General features: G+C 40.7%; 6 protein-coding genes and 1 non-coding gene across 7 annotated transcripts; 5 read left to right on the plus strand and 2 right to left on the minus strand.

The window, feature by feature from the left end:
* Positions 1-65: 65 nt before the first annotated feature.
* On the minus strand, positions 66-2,748 carry CLUP02_11272 (uncharacterized protein; the record flags this gene model as incomplete). Its single annotated transcript, XM_049290240.1, has 3 exons — positions 66-144; positions 202-1,312; positions 1,365-2,748. The coding sequence occupies 3 exons, from the start codon at positions 2,746-2,748 to the stop codon at positions 66-68; spliced, it is 2,574 nt and encodes an 857-aa protein (XP_049147385.1).
* A 903-nt stretch (positions 2,749-3,651) lies between these two features.
* On the plus strand, positions 3,652-3,732 carry CLUP02_tRNA174. The gene has a single exon. It is a non-coding gene; the product is annotated as a tRNA-Gly (tRNA).
* Positions 3,663-4,604, minus strand: CLUP02_11273 (uncharacterized protein; the record flags this gene model as incomplete). Its single annotated transcript, XM_049290241.1, has 7 exons — positions 3,663-3,815; positions 3,853-3,954; positions 4,017-4,023; positions 4,091-4,195; positions 4,238-4,296; positions 4,360-4,399; positions 4,468-4,604. The coding sequence occupies 7 exons, from the start codon at positions 4,602-4,604 to the stop codon at positions 3,663-3,665; spliced, it is 603 nt and encodes a 200-aa protein (XP_049147386.1).
* Positions 4,605-4,656: 52 nt separating this feature from the next.
* On the plus strand, positions 4,657-6,066 carry CLUP02_11274 (uncharacterized protein; the record flags this gene model as incomplete). Its single annotated transcript, XM_049290242.1, has 2 exons — positions 4,657-5,898; positions 5,947-6,066. 2 exons carry the CDS (start codon positions 4,657-4,659, stop codon positions 6,064-6,066), a joined length of 1,362 nt encoding a protein of 453 aa, XP_049147387.1.
* A 3,202-nt stretch (positions 6,067-9,268) lies between these two features.
* CLUP02_11275 (uncharacterized protein) lies at positions 9,269-9,813 on the plus strand (the record flags this gene model as incomplete). Its single annotated transcript, XM_049290243.1, has 2 exons — positions 9,269-9,272; positions 9,320-9,813. 2 exons carry the CDS (start codon positions 9,269-9,271, stop codon positions 9,811-9,813), a joined length of 498 nt encoding a protein of 165 aa, XP_049147388.1.
* A 274-nt stretch (positions 9,814-10,087) lies between these two features.
* On the plus strand, positions 10,088-12,549 carry CLUP02_11276 (uncharacterized protein; the record flags this gene model as incomplete). The annotated part of the gene is made up of 7 exons (XM_049290244.1): positions 10,088-10,198; positions 10,361-10,401; positions 10,474-11,312; positions 11,402-11,471; positions 11,537-12,204; positions 12,262-12,398; positions 12,454-12,549. The coding sequence occupies 7 exons, from the start codon at positions 10,088-10,090 to the stop codon at positions 12,547-12,549; spliced, it is 1,962 nt and encodes a 653-aa protein (XP_049147389.1).
* A 7,169-nt stretch (positions 12,550-19,718) lies between these two features.
* CLUP02_11277 (uncharacterized protein) lies at positions 19,719-20,460 on the plus strand (the record flags this gene model as incomplete). The annotated part of the gene is made up of 2 exons (XM_049290245.1): positions 19,719-20,080; positions 20,142-20,460. 2 exons carry the CDS (start codon positions 19,719-19,721, stop codon positions 20,458-20,460), a joined length of 681 nt encoding a protein of 226 aa, XP_049147390.1.
* Positions 20,461-20,490: the final 30 nt, after the last annotated feature.

The raw sequence follows: 20,490 nt of genomic DNA on the forward strand, positions 1-20,490 counted from the left end.
CTAAGACCGGGAAGCCGGGATGATATTCTGTGATCAGGGGACGGCTTCTTGAACTTTCAATATTTTCATTGAAGGCCGACTCCTTTCTTGAATTCAGCTAGCCATTCAGGGATGTCTGCAGCCGTTTGATTCCACGGGTCATCACTGGCAAATGTGAGTCAGTTTGCGTGATCTTACAGTGTCATGCAGGGCAGTACTTACTCATCGAAAATTACCCATCTTGCATGGTATCTAAGCTCATCATCTGAAGGGATATGCATGTTAGGGTTCTGAGGCGAAATGGTGGTCGCAACGAATCGTGATAGTTCCCCTTCCAAACGAGCATATCTGTTAGGGTCGTTCAAGAAGAACGGCATATCAGTGCCTCTTGAACGCTCAGATCGTCTAAGTGAGTGTCCAGATCCTTCAAAGATTGACTTGGCCGTTTGCAACCGCGTGTATAAGTCACTGGGCTTCCTTGACATAGATTCAAAACTGAAGTCTGTGGAGGTGTAATCTTGATCGTCGACGGGGTCGCAATAGCTTGAAGACATCTGTGTGTGAGCTGATCCGAATTGAGTGGTTGCTCGTGCTTTGCCAGCCGACATTGGTATAAGCCTCTCAGCATCTCCCGTCAACTGGTTCAGCTCAGCTAGCCCTGTAAAGAAGCTGCTGAGTTGGCTATCAGACGTGTTAGCCATGGTATCTAGACATGGTACTAGTTCCCCATAGGAGTCTCCTGCAAAGGCCTCGACCCTCTGTCGTAGTGGTGCTAGCCACAATGTTGACTTCCACATGAGGCGGACTATAAATCCAGCAAATCTTCTCGAAGGGTTCGTCGATGCCGACTCTATTCTGTTCAGAATGACGCAAGCTTCCTGCTGAAGATCGTCATCAGAGGGCGTGAGACCTAGAACGAGGTGCTCTCTAAGATGCCTGCACAGCTGAGCCTCTAGTTCGCAGTCCTCAAAGATGTCCGCCTTGCCAATTATCTGGAGTTGAGTCGCGCGAAGTTTGGCTAGTTGATAGCATTGGTTCATGGGACGTAGGCGCGCCTTTTCAGATAATTCCGTATCATTCATCAACAAGTCTCGAAGCCAGGATGACGCATTCGGCGTGCCGCTGGGCCTGAAAAATTCGGAGGCGTACAAGATGGTACAAGCCTCGTAGATGACCTCATCGTCCGAGGGCAGTCGTTCGTGTTCCTCAAAGTAGTTACGAACAAAGTATTCTACTTCAAGCTTGAGGAGTTCGTATGCGCTCGGTGCGGAACCAGCCGGCGAAACACTTGCGCAGTAGGGCACCGGCGCACTTTGCTCAAACTGGATTACGCCTTGGGGAATGGTGAGTTTTGGAGGTTTCAAGACTGGGCAGGTTTCACTTACAAGGAGGCACCGCGTTATCGACTTTTGCGAGAATTTGGGGCTCAAAACCCCAATCCCCTTTCCAATTTGACATAGTGTTCCCGTCGTCTCGATAGTGATCCGCAATATGGTCCCCGCGCGTCGTCCATGAATCAAAGGTAGTTCCACAGAAGCCACATCTTGACCGAATCTTGTCCGTGGTAACCTTCCAAGTCTCTGCGGTTTTAGACATCTGACTTGTCTTGTGTACAAGTTTCAAATGTTGCCGGAGATGGTCTTTTCGGTAGTACGTACGCTCTTTGACCGGTCGTTCCGAGCAGGCTGCTTGGTGGTGGTCGTCGAGATGCTGTTGGGTTGGGTTGGCCTCGTCGCAGAAGACGCAAATCACCCCTTTCTCAGGGTGTTGCGTGGTCGACCCGTGCGGAGAACACACCCATTCCTCAAGTGAGAGGTGGAGGGACTTTTCGTGTCTTTGCCAGTCGTACTTTGTCTTGAAGGTTTCAGCGCAGAAGGTGCATTGGTAGGTATTGATCTGTCGAAGGCTCAACCTGTTCCCCCTTCGTTCTTTTAGCATTGCTCGTCTTCTCCGACGATTCGAGTCCTTCCGGAGTGCCTCCATAGGGGTCGGAGATTTGCTAGAGCCATGGGAGTATGCCGAAGCATTGGAATGCGACCCCCCGCTTGACTGAGATGTGCCAACGCTACTAATGCTCGAGGCGTTCTCCCAAGATCCTGCCGAAGGCCGAGAGCGGCCCAAGAGTCCCGGATGCTTTGATGATGCAGCGACTGCGCGAGAAATATCGGCAGCTGAAGCAGGCTCGCTATCTGGCGGAGAGTGCTCCCATCGTTGCATCGGGTTCATTTGTTCGAATGCCATGGGCGTCGGTCGTCGAACGGGCACGTCTATGGGACTAGAACCAGCCTCGGTCCGGGCCGGTGTGGAGGCCCCGCCTGGGCGAATCTTCCTGCGCCGACGAGTATTGGCGAACCAGTTTATTAGTTGCTGCTTGCTCAACCCTGTTTGCTTCAGTAATCGCTCGGCCTGATCCGGGGTCGGATACGGATGCCGCTCGTGGTTTTCGAACCATGTTTTCAGGACTCTGATGTTTGCTGATGTGAAGCGACTGCCCACTTTCGTTCCGCCCTCCGTGGTATTCGGCGTGTCTTGCGGTGGCTCACGTTCGTCGAAGAGTGGGACACCACCAGACACGCTTGAAGATGCAGATATCCGTCCGTCCTCAGATGGTGTTCCATTCACTGCATCGTCGGGTTTTCTCGAGTCTTTGGGAAACATATCGGAAAACGCTTCGTCGGAAAGGAATAGACTGAGGTCGAAATCATCGTCCACCTCATTGGACCGCGCATTTGCCAGAACATTGTCGGCCATTAACAATGACTTTTCCATCGCTTCTTCCCGTTGAATGACTTGAAATAGTCACAGCGAGCGCAGATATGAAGGTTCTCTAGTCTTGACAGTAATGCCTCAACGTGACGCAGTGAAGTTAGCCGATGTTGGTCGAGAGTGGGGGTTTGAAGCAATGGGGATGCATTGATCACAGTGAGGTGGGGAGGTTGTCAAAGAAGGGCGGTGATACGGGGCGCTAATCATGCAGGCAAGATCCCAACGCCATTCCGTCGGCGCCTTACTCATCTCGGACTTTGCTGACCAAATCCTGTTGTACTTACCCCAAAAGTGATTGCCTTTGGTTCAAATGGAACAGATGATGATCTATGCAATGGGCCTAGATGGCTTGAGAAAAGGAATAAGACGACGATTAATGAGACAAAACGAGCAAAGCAATCAGCAGATGGCTGAAATTCCGTGCTTTTAACGGCAAAAGAGAACAAGTTGCATGTGCTAAAGTCTATTGTTATCTTTCTTCTTACGAATGGTAATCGACAATTTACACCACAAATCGCTCAACAACGAGAGCAATGAACAAACATTACACCAGGAATAGACAAAATATGAGCCAGGACTTACTGAGGCATCGGAAACAAGACAGAATGATACTGAGTAAAGCGAGAGACAGCCGTGACAGAGACAGAGGCAGGCTGTCTGCTTTATAAACCTCGCTTGCATTCGCATCAATCGTGGTTTCCTCATGGGTTTTCGGGCCTTATTCATGCTCATTCCCTACCCAAACTCAGATGCACTCCATATTTCCACCCCCTAGCGCGATTGAGGGTATCATAACCCTTGCTCACGATGGACCTCGTTACTGCCGCAGCCCTAACGATCCACAACTCTACAGATTCAATGAGGCTCCAGAACGATAGCTCAAACATCTGACATCTGCTATCAACCGCGTCGATGATTTAGTGGTAAAATTCTCCGTTGCCATCGAGCAGCGTCGGGGAGCCGGGGGTTCGATTCCCCCTCGACGCAGCTTTTTGCCTCGTATCGTCACGAGTCAGTGTGCCAGTATAGGAGATGATTTTATGTCGAGTTTTTGCTTCATCGACATAATCCTAGCTAGACTGGCGATGGACGTTGGTCCTAGCTGACCATGGGAGTAGACTGAGGATTGCAAGCATTGACTGGACGATAGAGGTCTTCAAGAATGGATAGTATGCCATCTCGAACTCCAGTCGGCTTGGCCATTACATGCTGTTAGTGCAAGTAGCTCCTATATATGCTCTGTGCATCCAACTAGTAATTAACGGCTATACGTTGACGCTTTCGATCGGCAAGGATCAGCTGCGTCGCAACACTTCTTCAATATGCATCGAATAAGCCGACTAACATTGCGTCATTATCAATATGCTCATTTAGAATGAGAATGCTCAATGCAGTGATAAGCGAAATACCTGTAAAGTCAATCATGTACTCGTTATGTACCGTGACGCAACTATGCTTCTTGAATGTGAGAAGCCTCAAAGATGTATCTCACTCCAATTTGGTTAGGACTGTCTTCTTCCTTCCTGCTTCTAATTTGAAAACACTGCCCGACTGCGATATTTGGGTTCAAGGAGTATTAATATCTGTTGTAAAATAACTTTGACGCTGTTGAACCTTGACAATCGTCGAAGCCCAGGGGTTCATCTTATCTTGCCTGGGCAACTCATGTCATGGCGCTATGGCGATCCTATCACACCACTGTCACCTGCCGGTTTTGGTGACTTTGCCCCACCGGACGTGCATCCCGCCGGTTGCCGGACTCCCGCTCTTCCATTACACTCTCTTAAACCACGCCCGTCCCACCTTCTGAATGTCGCCGTCACCAACTCTTTGCTCACTTTGTCTCTGTGGTAAGGCATTGAAGGTGTGTGCTTGGCCATCAACTAGTCAAGAAAATTTCCTGACGAAGCAATGGGCACAATCAACAACCAGACCGGTGGCGGTTGGGGCTTGCTCAAGGGACTCCTCCTCCTCGGGTCCCTTACATCCTGGGCTTGCGGAGAGCAGTTCCACGTCCAGCGCGCGGCGCAATACCAAGAGCTGGATGTGCGGAGCCCCAGAATCGGGCATGTCTTGGCTCACATGGATCGCATCGCATACGACGCAGATGTCACGCCTAGTGCGACCGCGCCGCCAGCCTCTACGAGAACACCACTGCTTGACACCTTTCAAGTGGCCGAGCCTGTCCTGGAGCCTACAGGGCAGGCAGTTACGGTCACGTTGATGGAGCACCAATTTGCCAACAGCTACGGTACCCCTTTCGTTGGAGACTATTCGCCCCCAGACTTCGATTTTGATCACGTCGTGCTCAACTTCACCGTCGAGGTTAGGGGCAGGCAATTCGATCGCTGGGGCTCCGTGTACTTGGGAGATGTCAACATCTTCGCGACCTCCACCGCCGAGCCCACGTCATACGGCATCACCTGGACCTGGTTGAAGGATTCCACGCCGTATCTGTCACTCTGGAAAGAGCCACAGACTCTCATATTCCAACTTGACAATGTCATTACAGACGTCTACACAGGCCTGCTCAACTCCACTCTCACGGCCACCTTCTTCAAGAGTCCCGTTCGGACCGGAGGACAAGCGCCAGCAGACCTCGTCCTGCCAGTTTCTGCCAACAAGAGCCCAGTCACTGCCAGTTTTTGGACGTACCCTGAAGAGAACGCCACTGCTTCTGTCCAATTTCCTCGCAACGTCAACCGGGCCGTCTTCTCCACGTCTGTCAAGGGACAAGGGAACGAGGAGTTTTGGTGGAGTAACGTCCCGCAGTCAGCCGTAGATGCTTTCGTGCCGGATGTGGGTAGCTATCCGGGATATTCGCCTTTCCGAGAGGTCCAGGTCCTTATCGACGGTCAATTGGCGGGTGTGCACTGGCCCTTCCCAGACATCTTCACAGGCGGCGTGGTGCCCCAACTCCATCGCCCGATTGTGGGTATCAACGCGTTCGACTTGCGAGATCACGAGATTGACATCACCCCGTGGCTGCCCCTTCTTTGTGACGGAAATAACCACACCATTGGCATCAAAGTTGTCGGGCTAGTGGATGACGGCAAGTCAAGCGCCAGCCTCACAAATACCACGGGTAGTAGTTGGTACCTTGTAGGCAAGGTCTTCCTATGGCTTGACGACGAAGGAAGCATCACGACGGGCGTCATTTCTAAGAAGACAAACCCTGAGCCCTCCATTGCATTCTTATAGACGCTCAAGCAAAACGCTACCGGCTTCAACTCGACCCTGGATTATTCCTTATCGGTGCAACGCGATTTCACGATCACCTCGTTCCTCACTACGCAAAAGGGCAACGGCACAGCAACTTAGAAGCCAGCGCTTATACCCATACAAACAAATCAAATATAAGGTTCGTATTTAATTATTTAGCTCATTTCTCGCGCTATATTTAATTATTTAATAATTAATTAATAGATTTGATTAATTTGCTAATCGGGAATTAAATAAAGCTATTACGAAAGTCCTTATAATACTAACTTATAGACTTTACTTTAATTAGCTTTTTTAATTAAAAAATTAACCTGTTATTTTTATAATACTATTATAAAGCTAGTTCTTAAGATATTAGACCTCTTCTAGCGTAAAGGATCTTATTAATAATTATTATAAAGTCAAAATTAACTTCGTAAGGCTAAATATCCTCTTATAGTTTATTATTATTATAAAGATTATAAAAATATTAAATATAAGCTTACTTAATATTAAATAGGTTAGCTAATAATTAATTTATTATTAAATTAAGTTAAGGACTAACTAAGGGATAATTTATAAATAATATTAATTAAGCTTAGGTACGTAATTAATTATTATATTTATTATTCGAGATATTAATTATTACCGGTATTATAAGTTTTTTATGATACTTTTTAAAATTATAAGGGTATTAAAAGTAGCTTATAACTATTATAATAAAGGAGGAGGACTTAGATAACGAAGAGGAGGAGGACTTACTATCTTATTTATATACTATCTTTATTAATAATTATAAAGTCCCTTTTTTATATTAAATAGCTAGTAGTTTTATTTAAGTATATCTTACCTCTTCTCTAGCTATTTTAATCCTTACCTAAGGTAAAAAATAATTACTATAGTATAGAGTAAAGAGTTACTTAACTTAGTATAATACTTATTAAAAACTTACTAAGTATTAATAATTAATAGTTAGAAATATTTTTACGAGTTAAAATTACTATTAAAAAATAGCTCTACTCGCTCCCTAAGTATATATTTAGATTAAATATAACGAGGGATATTACTTAAAATTAGAGATTAAAAAAGAGGTTAAAATATAAATTAATGACGAGCTAATTACTAACGAAGTAGTATTATTTATATTAATTACGATTACGACGCTACGATTTAAAAAGCCGTAAGATCTATCTCTTTTTTAAAAGGTTTATTATATAACTTCTTTTACTCCTCGAGACGGTTAATAAGGTATTTAAAACTTATTATTACTTTTTATAAACGGCTATAACTATTTCCTTTACCCTAGCCCTAATATCTTATTATTTAGAGGTAAAGTAGCTTAAGTACTACTTTTAGCTCGGTTAATAATTACTAATTATTATTATTAAGAACGTCCTTAATAAGGATCCGTTACTTTAGATTTTTATAAGCTTAACTAATTACTAAAAAAGTATAAATCTACTTTCTTTTTTATAAAGAGCGCTATATTATAAAATATATTAAATTCTATTTTATATCGTTATTAAGTATTAGTATAAGCTCTTGCGACGACTCCTTGAAGAGAGTAAATATATTATTTTCGTTAGTCTTATTACTAACCTCGAGGAAGGCCTTATATTATTAAAGTAACAAGTAAATAAATTTAATAACGTTTTAAAGCTTATTAATAAGGCCCTTTATATATCAAAAGTTAAGATCTTTTTAAAGTTACTTAGTATTAATTAATATATCTAATTTTTATTTAAATACCTCTTTATTATTATTAAATAAAAAGGCCTTATTAATAAGGTTAAGAATATAACTATAATACTTTATCCTCTAGTTAAAAATATCTTTTTAAGTATAAATATAAGATAATATAAGATATAAATAACCTAGGTAAGTATTATTATTTAAAATATTATCGTAAATAACAACTCCGACTTAATTACCTAATTCTTAATCGTTTATTACCGATTTTATAGTTTAGGTAATATTAGCCCTATTATAAATACTATATTATTATTATAAAATAATAAAATATTATATCTATTACTTAGTATAGTTTAGAAAGTAAGTAAAGACGGTAATAATAGCATTCTATATTAGCGAGGTTTATAAATTAAATAATAAATAGACTTTTATTATTAACCTCCGGATCTCTACCCTAATTATATCTTTTTTCTTAGTAAAGATCCTACTTAGCTCCTTTTTTATATTTTTATATAATAATAAGAGTTCGTTAGTAATATTATAATTTAATTAATAAAGGAGGGCCTAGAAGTAAGGATTATAAAAAGTTATAAATAAGCTATTATTATTAATAATATACTTAATTACTAATTCTTTAATTCTTATTACTTAGCCCTTCGTAATAATATTAAAAATAAGTTTCTATTTTTTTAATATAAAGTCGTATTTAGAGGATTTTAATAAATATAACGACTCGCTAAAGCTTAGATCTATTACTTAGTATTTTAATTTTAAATAAGCCATTACTAAGCTCGTAGTTACTATTTTAAAATAAGTAACGATACCTATTTTATTATAATAATAATAAAACTAAAAGACTTCGCTTTAAATATTTTTATTATAGATCTTTTAAATAAAGACCTCCTCTAAATAGATCTACGACTTTCTTAGCTTTATACCCTTTTATAATATTAAATCGTTATTAATAAAAGTCCTCCCTTTTTAAATTATTTTTAAAAAGGCGAGGAGGCTATTATAATTATCGAGATTGGTTAATAATACGAGGCTAGCGTTAGTTAAGGTTTATAATTATAAAATAATCCGAAATAGTAGCTACGTACTAAAGATTATGTAACTTATTACTAATTAATTAATTATAATATAGCGAATTAATTAATATATAATTTAATTAATATTAATAATAATTATAATAATCACAAAGGGTTAGAAATAGTAGTACGTAACTTCGTTAGTTTTATTAATATTAAGAAAAAGAAGTACTAAAGGTTTTTTAAATTCCTAAATATAGTAAGATATTAAATTTAGGGCTTTATAATACTTAGGCTTTTTTTTATAGTAATTATTAATAATCTATTTAGTTAAATAGTATAATACTAAATTTATAATTATAAATAAGGAGTTGCGGGTTCGAATCCCGCTCTAGGTATTTATGTTCTTAATTATAAACTTCTATAGGGTATAGTTAAGAATATTAATTTTTAATTAGCCCGGCCCCGGATTTTCTTTTTTCTAAGCGACCTTATATTTAATTAAATATATTAAATATAGGGCCTTATGATATTTAATTATTTAACTTGCTGAAATTCCTATATTTGACTGTTTGTTTGACTTATTTGTTTGATTAATTTCAATGGGTATAAGCGCTGTTGGAAGCAGAGCCTCTTATACTCTAACGTTGGAGGCCTGTACGCCAACGGTTACGGAGGCATTAATACGTTCTCGACCATTGGCGAGGAGACGTTAAAAGTTCCTGGATGGGACTACAAGACAACCTTTTCGTACCCGCTCTACTGCAACACAACCACCTCGTATCTCCCGGCAGGAAATTTGACTCTATGGGCACAGCTGGATCAAGGCCTCAAGCTTCACGTCCAGGGAAACACCGTCTACCCGACCGGCCTTGAAGCCTTTGAGGGTGAGGGATCGAAGTGGGTCGGCAGCGTCATTGATACGGACAGGAATGGAACCGCGAACTATTCCAGATACGCAGACAATACTGTTACCTCGGGAGCCGGGCGTACACACCAGATTTTTCATCTCAGGGGACTGGACAGTGATGGGACTTACGAGACGCCGGGGACGGAGCTCCACTTCCGGGATGTGACTGCGTACAACAACTCTGTGATAGCCGACAAAGAAGTCATTGCAGGCAAAGTTGTGACGGGGCGCGCTTAGGAGTGATCTCGGGGTTCATTTGACATCATATTCGAATTCGAAACACGTGTAATAGTTCAAATAATATTTCTGGAAATAGGCTTGAACGAGTGTTGTAACGAGTGCACGGCTTGAGTTATGTATACTCATTGGAAGGGGTCTGGAATCCCTAAGAGGTGCTCAAGCGTTGAAGGTATGGTGCACCGTCGTTATTGATGAGATTCTCAAAGTCAATTGTTCAAGCACATTAAATAGTCCCGCGTCATCCACGGGCCGCGCGGGAGAATCAGGTGCAATGGCTGTTATCACCCGGATTTCGGCACATTGTCTTGCAGACGAGACGAATTTGGCAGCAGCTAAAACCCGAAACTTATCTAGCAAATCATTACAAAACATTACGCCTATGGTAATATTATCAAGCAGTGGGCAAACACACTTTGATGGGAGCCTCGGTTGTGCCTCTTTGAGGTAATCGTTTGTCTCTCCGCATTTTTCCAGAGATGGAACTCAATCGCAATTACCAACCCATCTTCTGGTCTTAATACCCTCCAAAAACATGCCTTGCTAGACCTTTGAGGCTTTGCTTTCGACTCTACGGAAGGCTCGCAAGTACAACAGTTGAGCAACCTAAGGTAAGATTAAATGCAAGAAATCTCAACTGATGAAGGAAATCGGGTGTAGTATGAGACCTAGCGAGATGCAGCGTCAGCTCGGGATTTACATGATACTTCTCACATCAACTTCAATCTTCATCATCTATCCTTCTTTCATTGCCACAAGTCACCTAAAAAGAAAACTTCTCACAACTTACAAGATGTCTTACACTAAGGCCAATCACAACGCCAGCTACGCCGCCATATCTGCATCTGATCCCGCCAACTCCGCTGCGGGTAAAGTCGTCCTCATCACCGGAGCTGGATCAGGCATCGGACAGGCAGCGGCCACCTCCTTTGCCCCCGCCGGTGCCAAGGCCCTGATTCTCATCGGCCGCCGCACGGAACCCCTGGCGAAGACAGCAGCAATCATCTCTCAAAAGGGCCCTGACGTGCAAGTTCGCCTTCACGGAGCCGACATCAGCGATGTCAAGACCTTGAAGTCTGTCATGGCTGAGACTGTGTCTACCTTTGGACAAATTGGCATCGCCATTCACGCCGCTGGCGTGCTCCTGGCTCTCGGCCCAATCTCGACAATGCCTGTCGAAGAACTTTGGAAAGCGCTGGAAGTCAAAATCAACGGTAATTTGAACGTGGCGCAGTCTCTATTAGCAATTGGTACCTCGGAGAAGAGTGCCGGTTCGAAACCTGTTCTGGTCAGCCTCAACACCGCAGGCATGCTTATGCCTCCTATCCCTGGAATGGGCGGTTACATTGTCAGTAAGGCGGTTCTGCCGAAGTTGGTGGAGTATCTGGCTGCCAAAAATCCCGACAAACTAAGAATTGTGACTATTCACCCTAGTCTCATCCGAACGCCGATGGCGGTGGAACTTGAGGAGGCGGCATTGAAGTTCCCTTACGATGATGGTATGCTCTATTCTATACTCTCACCTCTTCCATGATCCCTCAACAGTAGAGATGTTGTAGCCTATCTTGTAATTGCTGATCCGATTTAGTCTCTCTCCCTGTAGACTACCTCGTCTGGGTCACCAGCCCCGAGGCATCTTTCCTGAATGGCAAGTTTGTGTTCGTGAACTGGGATGTGGAGGAGCTTAAATCAACTTCGCCTTTGCTACTATCGACCCATCCAGCTTCAGGGTTCAGCCAGCGTCACCGACGGACGTGGGCCTTTACAGACGTCTTATGCTCTTGAAGAAAAAAGATCCGGGCCTGAAGGTTTTAATCGCTATTGGTGGCTGGACATTCAACGATCCAGGCCCCACGGCCAGGACCTTTTCTGATTTGGCCGCATCTGTCACGAAACAAAAGGCTTTCATCGAGTCTCTCATGTCGTTCATGTCTACCTATGGATTTGACGTCGTTGATCTGGACCGGGAGTATGCTGTGGCCGAAGATCGATCAGGAAGGGGCGTTGACTATGTGAATTTCCCCAAGTTCATGAGCCGACTAAAGGCATCCTTTGATTCAGGTCAAAAGGGGATTTCTATTACACTCCCGGCATCTTTCTGGTATCTTCAGCATTGTGATATCATATCACTGGCTAAAACAGCGCACTGGTTCAACATTATGTCCTACCACCTACACGGAACTTGGGACAAGAACAACACCTGGGTCGGTGCCTGTCTGAATGCGCGTAGCAACCTTACCGAAGTCGATCTGGCCCTCGATCCTCTTTGGCGCAACAATATCAACCCCAGTCAGGTCGTCATGGGCCTTGGATTCTATGGGCGAACCTTCTTGCCTCGAACCAGGTTGCACATACGAATCCGGGGCACAAAAGGGCAAATGCAGCCGAGAAGTGGGTGTTTTGCTCAACTCCGAGATCGACGACCTTGTCAATCAACACAACATAAAGCCAAAACTGTACGAGAAAAAGAGGCTGTGAAAGTAGCTGCTTGGGGCAATCCGGCCCAGTGTGTGGCCTGCGATGACGAAGAGACCTTCCAACTCAAGTCCGAGTACGCTCAGAGTATGTGCCTAGGCGGCTTGATGGTTTGGGCAATCAGTCACAATACGAAAGATTAAGTACAACAATGCGCTGGCAAAGGTGTCGAACCGCAAGATCCTCTTCCTGCTCGTGAACGTGGGTATGAAAGATGACCTGATCGAGTTCGTCGACATTCCCAACGGGCAATGCAGGTGAACTGTCGGATTAGAAGTCCAATTCGACCGCGGCATACAGCCGACTGCGCAGGGGCCAATTAGGGGCCCTATTTACGATTATCATAGCCAGCCTAACCTACGGTTAGAACCTCCTTTTTATACTTACTACGTAGATATTTATATAGTTTAATTAATCTCTTTATTAATTATAGTTTAAACTAACTACCCTATTATAGGGATACTAATACTAATTAGTAGTTAAATTCTATTATCGTAGATTAGTAAGGTATCTCGCTACGTAGAAGAGACGACCTCTTAATACTATACGGGATAAGAGATTTATATTAATTAACCTTACGGAAGTAAATAAAAAAAGAGGCGATTCTTAAATACTATACGGAATTAAGTAATCGTAGCCCTTTACTACCTACGAGAGGTCGACGTTTATTATATTAAACTACGTTAATTAACGGAACTACTTAAGTAACTAGCCTTTTACTATTGCCCCGAGTAGCTTTTTTACTAAACGACTTTTTTATAGCCGGCCCGCGATTAGAAATTAACTAGTTAAATTAATAAAAAGAAATACCTACGCGACGACTACCCGCCTAATTAATTAGTATAACAAACGAGCTTAATAATACGGTATAAAAGAGCACCGCGCGATTAAAAAAGGGGATTTCTAAACGTAAACATTCTTACTTAGTAATAAAGGTAACCCTATAGGAGTTATTAAGCTAAGGGATTTATAGTATACGGAAAAGTCTATTACTACGAAGATCTTATAAGTACGACCTTAAGCCTACGATCTAAACGACCTCTTTATAGCTCCCTTAACTACCCCCCGGGTATTACTTAGGAATATAGTATAGGGGACGGTTTAATAAGGGAGGAGGGGATTTAGAGGTCTTAATAGTATCGAGTTAAGAGTATTATAGATCTCGGATATTAACTTAAAAAGAAGGTAGCTACCTTAAAGTAGTCCTACGACCTCCCGCTAGAGTTATTATTAGCTTAAAAAAAGGCTAAAAAGACGAGGATCTAAGGGGAAAAAAAAAGAATCCTCTAGAAGGCCGCTAAAGGGCTTTTTTTTTATATTAGCTCCTAGCGCGAGATTACTAATTTCGAGAAATTAACTAAAGAAGCTATTTAAAGATTATAAAGAGTACGAGGCTTAAGAGGCTAGAAATATACGGGATGGCGATAATTAATAAAGATCCTAAAATAATTATTATATTTTCTTATAGTAATATAAACGTCTACCGCTACTATTATTAAAAGGAACTACTAAAACCTACCTTTTTATACTAAACGAAAAGAAGGATCTTAGTAAGTACGATAGCTAGCGATCTAGAAGGGTAGTAGTAATTATTAAAAATAGTAAAAACGAGAGTAGTAATAAGATAGTAAGAGGAAGTGGGAATCTCTTAGACCTTAATGAATTCGTCGAGTAGCGAAAGTACGGATTTACTACGACTAGCGCGCGGATTAAATATATCCTTATTAAGATTAAATACGTTAGTAACTACTAATATAGGTATAAACTAGAGCACGACCCTTAGCGAGTTAAGGTAAAAAAAAAAAGGACGAAACCCGATCCTAGATAGAATTCTAATCCCTTATAAGTAGATAAATATTAACCCGGACTATTAGGGGACGTGGATATATAAAATCGCGGATTAGCTTAACGGCGAGTAAATTAACGCGGTATTAATCTATTTAACTAAGGTTTATAAAAAAAAGGGGCTATAAGGGTAACCCCTATTTTACGAGATCGTAAACGACCTTAGCTATTAACTAGATAAATAGTTCGCGAGCGCAAGCCTAAGAATCGCAAAAGTAGTAAATAAATTCCTTTATAAGCGAGGGGTATTATTAGCGTAATTATAATTACGAGAGCTATATAAAATATTAGTAGCGATAATTATAAAGGAGGAATTCGTACTATAGAACTAAGCATAGGTCGATAGAGCGTATAATCGCTTTAACGAATTTAGAAAAAGGGTAAACGACCCAGATTTCCTCCCTATAATTACTAACGGAAATCTATCGTCGCAAAAGGATATACCGGGGCAAAATATAGTGCTAGAAGTACGATAATTAATAATTCTACCTATTTCGATTTATAACTCGTTACCGCTACTAATACGAAATTCGGCGCCGATTAGCTAATAAAAAAGGAGGTAGACGACCCGAAGTTACTAATAGTACGTAGCGACGCAGGGATCGTATATAAATACTAAAAATCTAGCGGCAAATACGAGGTAATTTATAGACCTTAAAAAGATCTTTTTAAAAGAGAAATTGTACTCTGGGGGGAAGTATAAGGTCTTATAAGAAACCCTAATAATATTTTACGATTATTACGAAAAAGTCGGAATTAGGGAACACTAGTACTATTCGGTAATTAATGTCGTACTTATAAGCAAAGCCTCTAATTATTACTACGAAGCGGTGCGTAATCTTAATTAAAACGACTTTTTTAATATAATTAACGCAATCTAAAGCCGCTTCGAGACCTACGATAGGAACCTAGAGCTCCTATTTAAGCTACGAGCGATTTTTTTCGTATTTATAGTTAGGATAATAGAGGGTAAATTGCGAGTAGAGATCCTCGAAGAGCTTATTAATTAAATTAATAAGCTAGCAAAAACCTAGCTAAAGGAGGGGATAAACGAGCGGAAAGTCGGATATTTCTATACCGTAATCTAGCGTATACTAGAGGTAAAAATAATACTATACTAAGTACCCGAAGACTACGAGACGCTCTGCTCGAGGCTAAGATCTAGCTTTAATATTAAAATAAGAATACTACGCTAAACCTACCTCTAGGTATACGACGGCCCTTATTAATAATATTAGGTCGATCGAACGTATAATAGGAAAGGAAAAGAGGCTAAATACGGCAATCGCTAGTAAGGAGGCCCAGATTCGTTAAATAAGTAGAGATTTAACTTATGGGTAGGGTAATAGAAGAAGTAATACTATATTTATAAAAAAGATAAATATTAGTTAAGTAACTACTCTAAGGAGGAGCGTACTAAATTATATAAATAGTATAGAAAGTCGAAGGTAGTAAATAGTAAAACTAGCCCTCGTCGGTTTAACTAATTCCTTATTATATATAAGGGCAGATCCGGGGGCACGGAACCTAGTGACGGTAGCTAAAGTAGCGGCCTAAAATATATACCCCCTATAAGAGATTCGGAAAATAAGGAAGATCTTACCCCCTATACTAACGAATTAGATTATGACGAAATCGACGATATTAACTACTCTTTTTTTACCCCGTTAGCCTCTAGAGGATATACGAAGCTAAATAAATAGAGGGTAGTAGAAGCTCTTAATAAGTAGGCTTTTATCTACGAATAGTAAAAAAAGGTCCCTTAAATAACGGATACGGAGGCGGCTAAAAGGATGAATTTAATAGGGCCGAAGCCCATTTTCTTAATAATTAAGGAGAAGACGCTATCTCTCTCGATATTTAAAAAAAAAGAACATAGTACTAAGTAAATCTAAGGGTAGCTAGAAGGGTCCTTTTTATACTACTTAGATCCCTTAAATACTAAGCTTATATAAGTATTTTATATGAGCGAAAAGTACGGCCTAGACGATTTTTATAGGATTATCCTAGATACTAAGATATCGTAATAGTTAATTAGAAAAAAAGGGTAATTCTAGGCGCTATAGAAGATCGTATTAGTAACGCTTAATACGTCAACGGTAGGTATTACGAGGATTAGTTTCGGCCTAGGTAAGGAAATCGTCGCCCTAGGTATAGTAAAAATAAAGATATACTTCGGAACGATAACTTTCTATATTTTACCCGTTAATACCCCATTTCTCCTATATCTAAAAGATATAGATCGACTAGGCATTATATTTAATAATACGAGGAACAGAATCTCTAGCGGTAAGTACTTCGAAATAGTTAAATAATAATAGGGGCATGCGTTTATAAAGCTTATTAACGATACGAAGTTGATTAATTACCTAACGGAAAGTGAGCTTAGAAGACTATACCGGAGATTCGGGTACCCGTCGGTTACGAGGCTATATAACCTCTTAAAGTAATTAGGTAATAATAATATCGAAATAGGGGCGCTAGAGTAGTTAATAAAAGTATATTACTAATACTAAATAAATGCGCAGAGCCTACGTAAATTTAAGTTTAAATTATATAATAAGCTTAACTTTAACTAGGAAATCGTTGTCGATATTTTCTACTTAAATAGTTAGCTAGTACTATATATAATTGACATAGCTATATCTTTCTAAGCAGGGTAATTCCTCCGGGATTTATAAATAAAAATAGTATGGGTAGCCCTATAATAAAGCTAGATCGATATATACTAAGGACTACTAAATAGTATTAGAACCGACGCTAATACTAGCTTTAAGTTAGTAGAATTTAGGGATAATGCGACGGCCTACGGTATATAGCTAAAAGTCGTACCCGTTAAAGCGTATTATAGTATTAAAAAAGTAAAAAGGGCACACTAGTAGTTAAAAAGGGCGTTTAGAATTATTAAAGAGGAAAATCCGGATTCTACCGACGACGAATACCTCTAAATAGTACTTAAATACTATAATAATACTATGGGGCCTAACGGACTTATACTAACGCTATTAGTATTTAGAGCATATCTAAGAACGACCTTAGCCTCGCTACCGTTACTAAGCGTAAGCTAACGAGCCCGAGTAATTAAAAAAGTAATACGGGTACTGCGCGAGGTAAGCGTAAGAAGGTAAGTTAACGAGGTAATTACTACGTATAATAGGCCCAATATAGGGGATAATCTAAATATACTACTAAATTCGGATATACGAGTATAATACGAAATTACCTAATAATAGGCTAGGCTATATAAGTTAATTTCCGTTAACGAGCGCTCTTATATAGTCGTAAGAGATCGTAACTAGCCTCTCGAAGTATTAATTATAGTAGTTAGACCGTACTATATAGATCCTAACGAGGTGATTTCTAACTTATAAGAAAAAGAAGAGCTAGGGGAAACTGTATAACCCGTAGTAGAGGTATAGGAAATTATCCTTAACGAAATCGTCGTAGTAATACTAATAGACGACGAGGAAGAGGAAATTGCTAAAAGGGCACTAATACTACTAGTAAGACGTCGTAAAAGACTATAATAATAAGCCCTAACGCGGCAATTTATTACTAGTAACGAGGTAATTAATACCTTTTATATAGTAAAAAAGAAAGCCGATTTCGAGCTAGCGGTTAAACTACGCAAAGAAGGCGTAATTATAATTATTAAAAAGCTATATAAGGGATTAGATCTTATCGAAGTAGATACTCTTTGCGATCGAGGGGTCTATCGATTTATCTTATACGACCTAAAAAAACATACAAACCTCCGCATATTTAAATTACGAATAGTTTATAAGATTAAAGAGAAAGGAACACCCTAGCCGTACGAGAAGTCTAGATACGTAATTTAGGGGTACGGCGACGTTAAAAAGGCGACGCTACTTATATAATTGCTTATTATATAGCGCTATAGCTAACGATTAATAATAGTACTAATAGTATCGCTATAGAAGAAGGGATATAAGATTTAGAGCCGTAATATTACCTAGGTATATACCTAATTAGCCACAGGGCTCATAAGGAAAATCCTGGCCTATCTACCGAAGGAAATGGCTAGTAAGTACCTAGAAGGCACGATTATTAAAGTGCTTAAGCTACTATATAGGCTCGTAAAATCGAGCACCTATTAGTAGGCTACTTACTACGATTTTTATATTAATTAACTATTAATAGTTACCTCTACGTACGACCCGTACTTACTAATCGCGGAGTATAAAGGCGACTAATTTAAGATCGTCGGAATATAGACCGACGATATATTAAGCCTATCTAATATTAACTTTATAAAAAAGGAGGATAAGGAGCTCTAAAAAGCGGGCTTCGTAGCGAAGCTAAAAGAGGTCTTTATAATAAATACCCCCTTAGTATTTAACGGCGGGATTTTTATAATTAAAGGGGAAACCGTCGTTTTTTAGTAAAAGGGGTAGGGTGAGAAAATTAACCTCGTCGATCCGAACGTAATTAACGTTAAGAAGCGGTATAAGGCTAAGCTTGCGCGAGGGGTATATATTATAAGTATTTATTAACTCGAGGCGACTTTTAACTGCGCTAGGGTAGTATAGGCTATAAATCTAACCGAACGAGACGTCGAGGTACTTAATAAGCGGCTTAAATAGTAATAAACGAATCTCGATCGAGGTCTCGTTTACTACCTAATCGACCTTATAATTAGTAAGCTCTACGTCTTTATTAATAGGTTATTTATAAATAATAACGACTTTACTTCGTAATTAGAGTATATTATTATCCTAGCTAACGAGAGTATAAGTAAGAGCGAATTTATTATATACGGTAATATAATCTATTACTCGTTAACTAAAAGTAAGCGGGTAATGAGAAGTATGTTAGTATTAGAGGTTTATAGTATAATTAACGGCGTTAATCTCTCCTATACGATTTTAACGACGCTAAAGAAGATTACCGATCGAATTAGCCTTTTACTTATTCTAACGGTTATCTATACTAATTCTTACTCGCTATACGAATACCTCGTTAAATTAAGAACGACAAAAGAAAAGAGGCTTATAATCGATATTATAGCCCTTAGGTAATCGTATAAAAGGTACGAGATACTCGAGATCCGTTAGATTAATAATAAAGATAACCTCGCAAACGCTTTTATAAAAGTAGTACTAAATAAGGGATTAGAGTAATTCGTAAGTAATAGAAAAGTTACCGTACGAATAGAGGGATAGGTTATACGAAAAGAGTAGAGAAAAGGGAGAAAAAGAGACGACTTAGTAAACGGGCCCGAGGTCGAATTATACCTCTAACCGTAGCGGTTAAATCGATAAAAAAAAGAAAAAGTTAGTATCGAATTAGAAGTCTAATTTAACTGCGGTATATAGCCGACTACGCAGGGGCTAATTAGGGGCCTTATTTACGATTATCGTAGCTAGCCTAACCTACGGTTAGAACCTCCTTTTTATACCTACTACGTAGATATTCATATAGTTCAATTAATCTCTTCGTTAACTACGGTTCGAACCAACTACCCTGTCATAGGGATACTAACATGGACCAACTGCAACGTTGGCTGTGCTCCTGGATGGGCGATTGTACCGCGCAGCGACCCAGGGGCGCGAGGCAAAGAGTATATGTTCGATCAGACGGGCTGCGATGGTACGGCCTCCCATGCTTTCTGCTGTCCAGCGACTTGGAAGCAGCCAAAGTGCGGTTGGTACACGCACAACAACGGGAAATGCACTGGCAGCTGCCCTGATAACATGGTCCTCATTGGTTCGAAAAAGAGGTATTGCAACAATGGGCAGTTCCAAGCAGCTTGCTGTACAAAAGATACTCAACGCATCAAGCTGTATACGCTGTATGAACTAGGCGCGTTTTCGAAATGCGACGATCAAGCAAGCTATCCTGCTCAGAGCGGCGACCAGTCAATGAAGACTTTATTGGCTTCATCGTCTATTGGTATAGGTGGCGCCGAAGTTTGCAAGAAGCGTGAGTACCAAATTCCTATCAAGCCAAAGCCTTCAGTAGTAAGTACGATCTTGATCTGACTATAGTGTTTTCAAAGTCTTGCGTGGAGGCCGCATGGTTGCCACTGGTGAGCGCAAGCTGTGCTGCAACACAAGCAATAAGAAGATGACCTTCTCCGATTGCGAGTGGTATTCCAACACGGGCTATGGTCCTGCTAGCAGCCGCGAGGACTTTTGTGCAGCAAATTGCCCAAACGATCGCGTCCGCGTGGCCATGGACCTGAGAGCCCCGGGGTGCTCTGGTGGCGGCAAGGCAAGATGCTGTATTCCTAACTACTACGAAACCGTTGAAGTAGAAAACGAAAAGCCGGGCGTATGGAGGGACTCATTGAAGGTGAGGTATTGAGTTGGAATTAAAACTGGGTAAATAATTGAA

The sequence above is a fragment of the Colletotrichum lupini genome, chromosome 5 (genome assembly GCF_023278565.1).
Source record: "Colletotrichum lupini chromosome 5, complete sequence".
Classification (NCBI taxonomy): Eukaryota; Fungi; Ascomycota; class Sordariomycetes; order Glomerellales; family Glomerellaceae; genus Colletotrichum; species Colletotrichum lupini.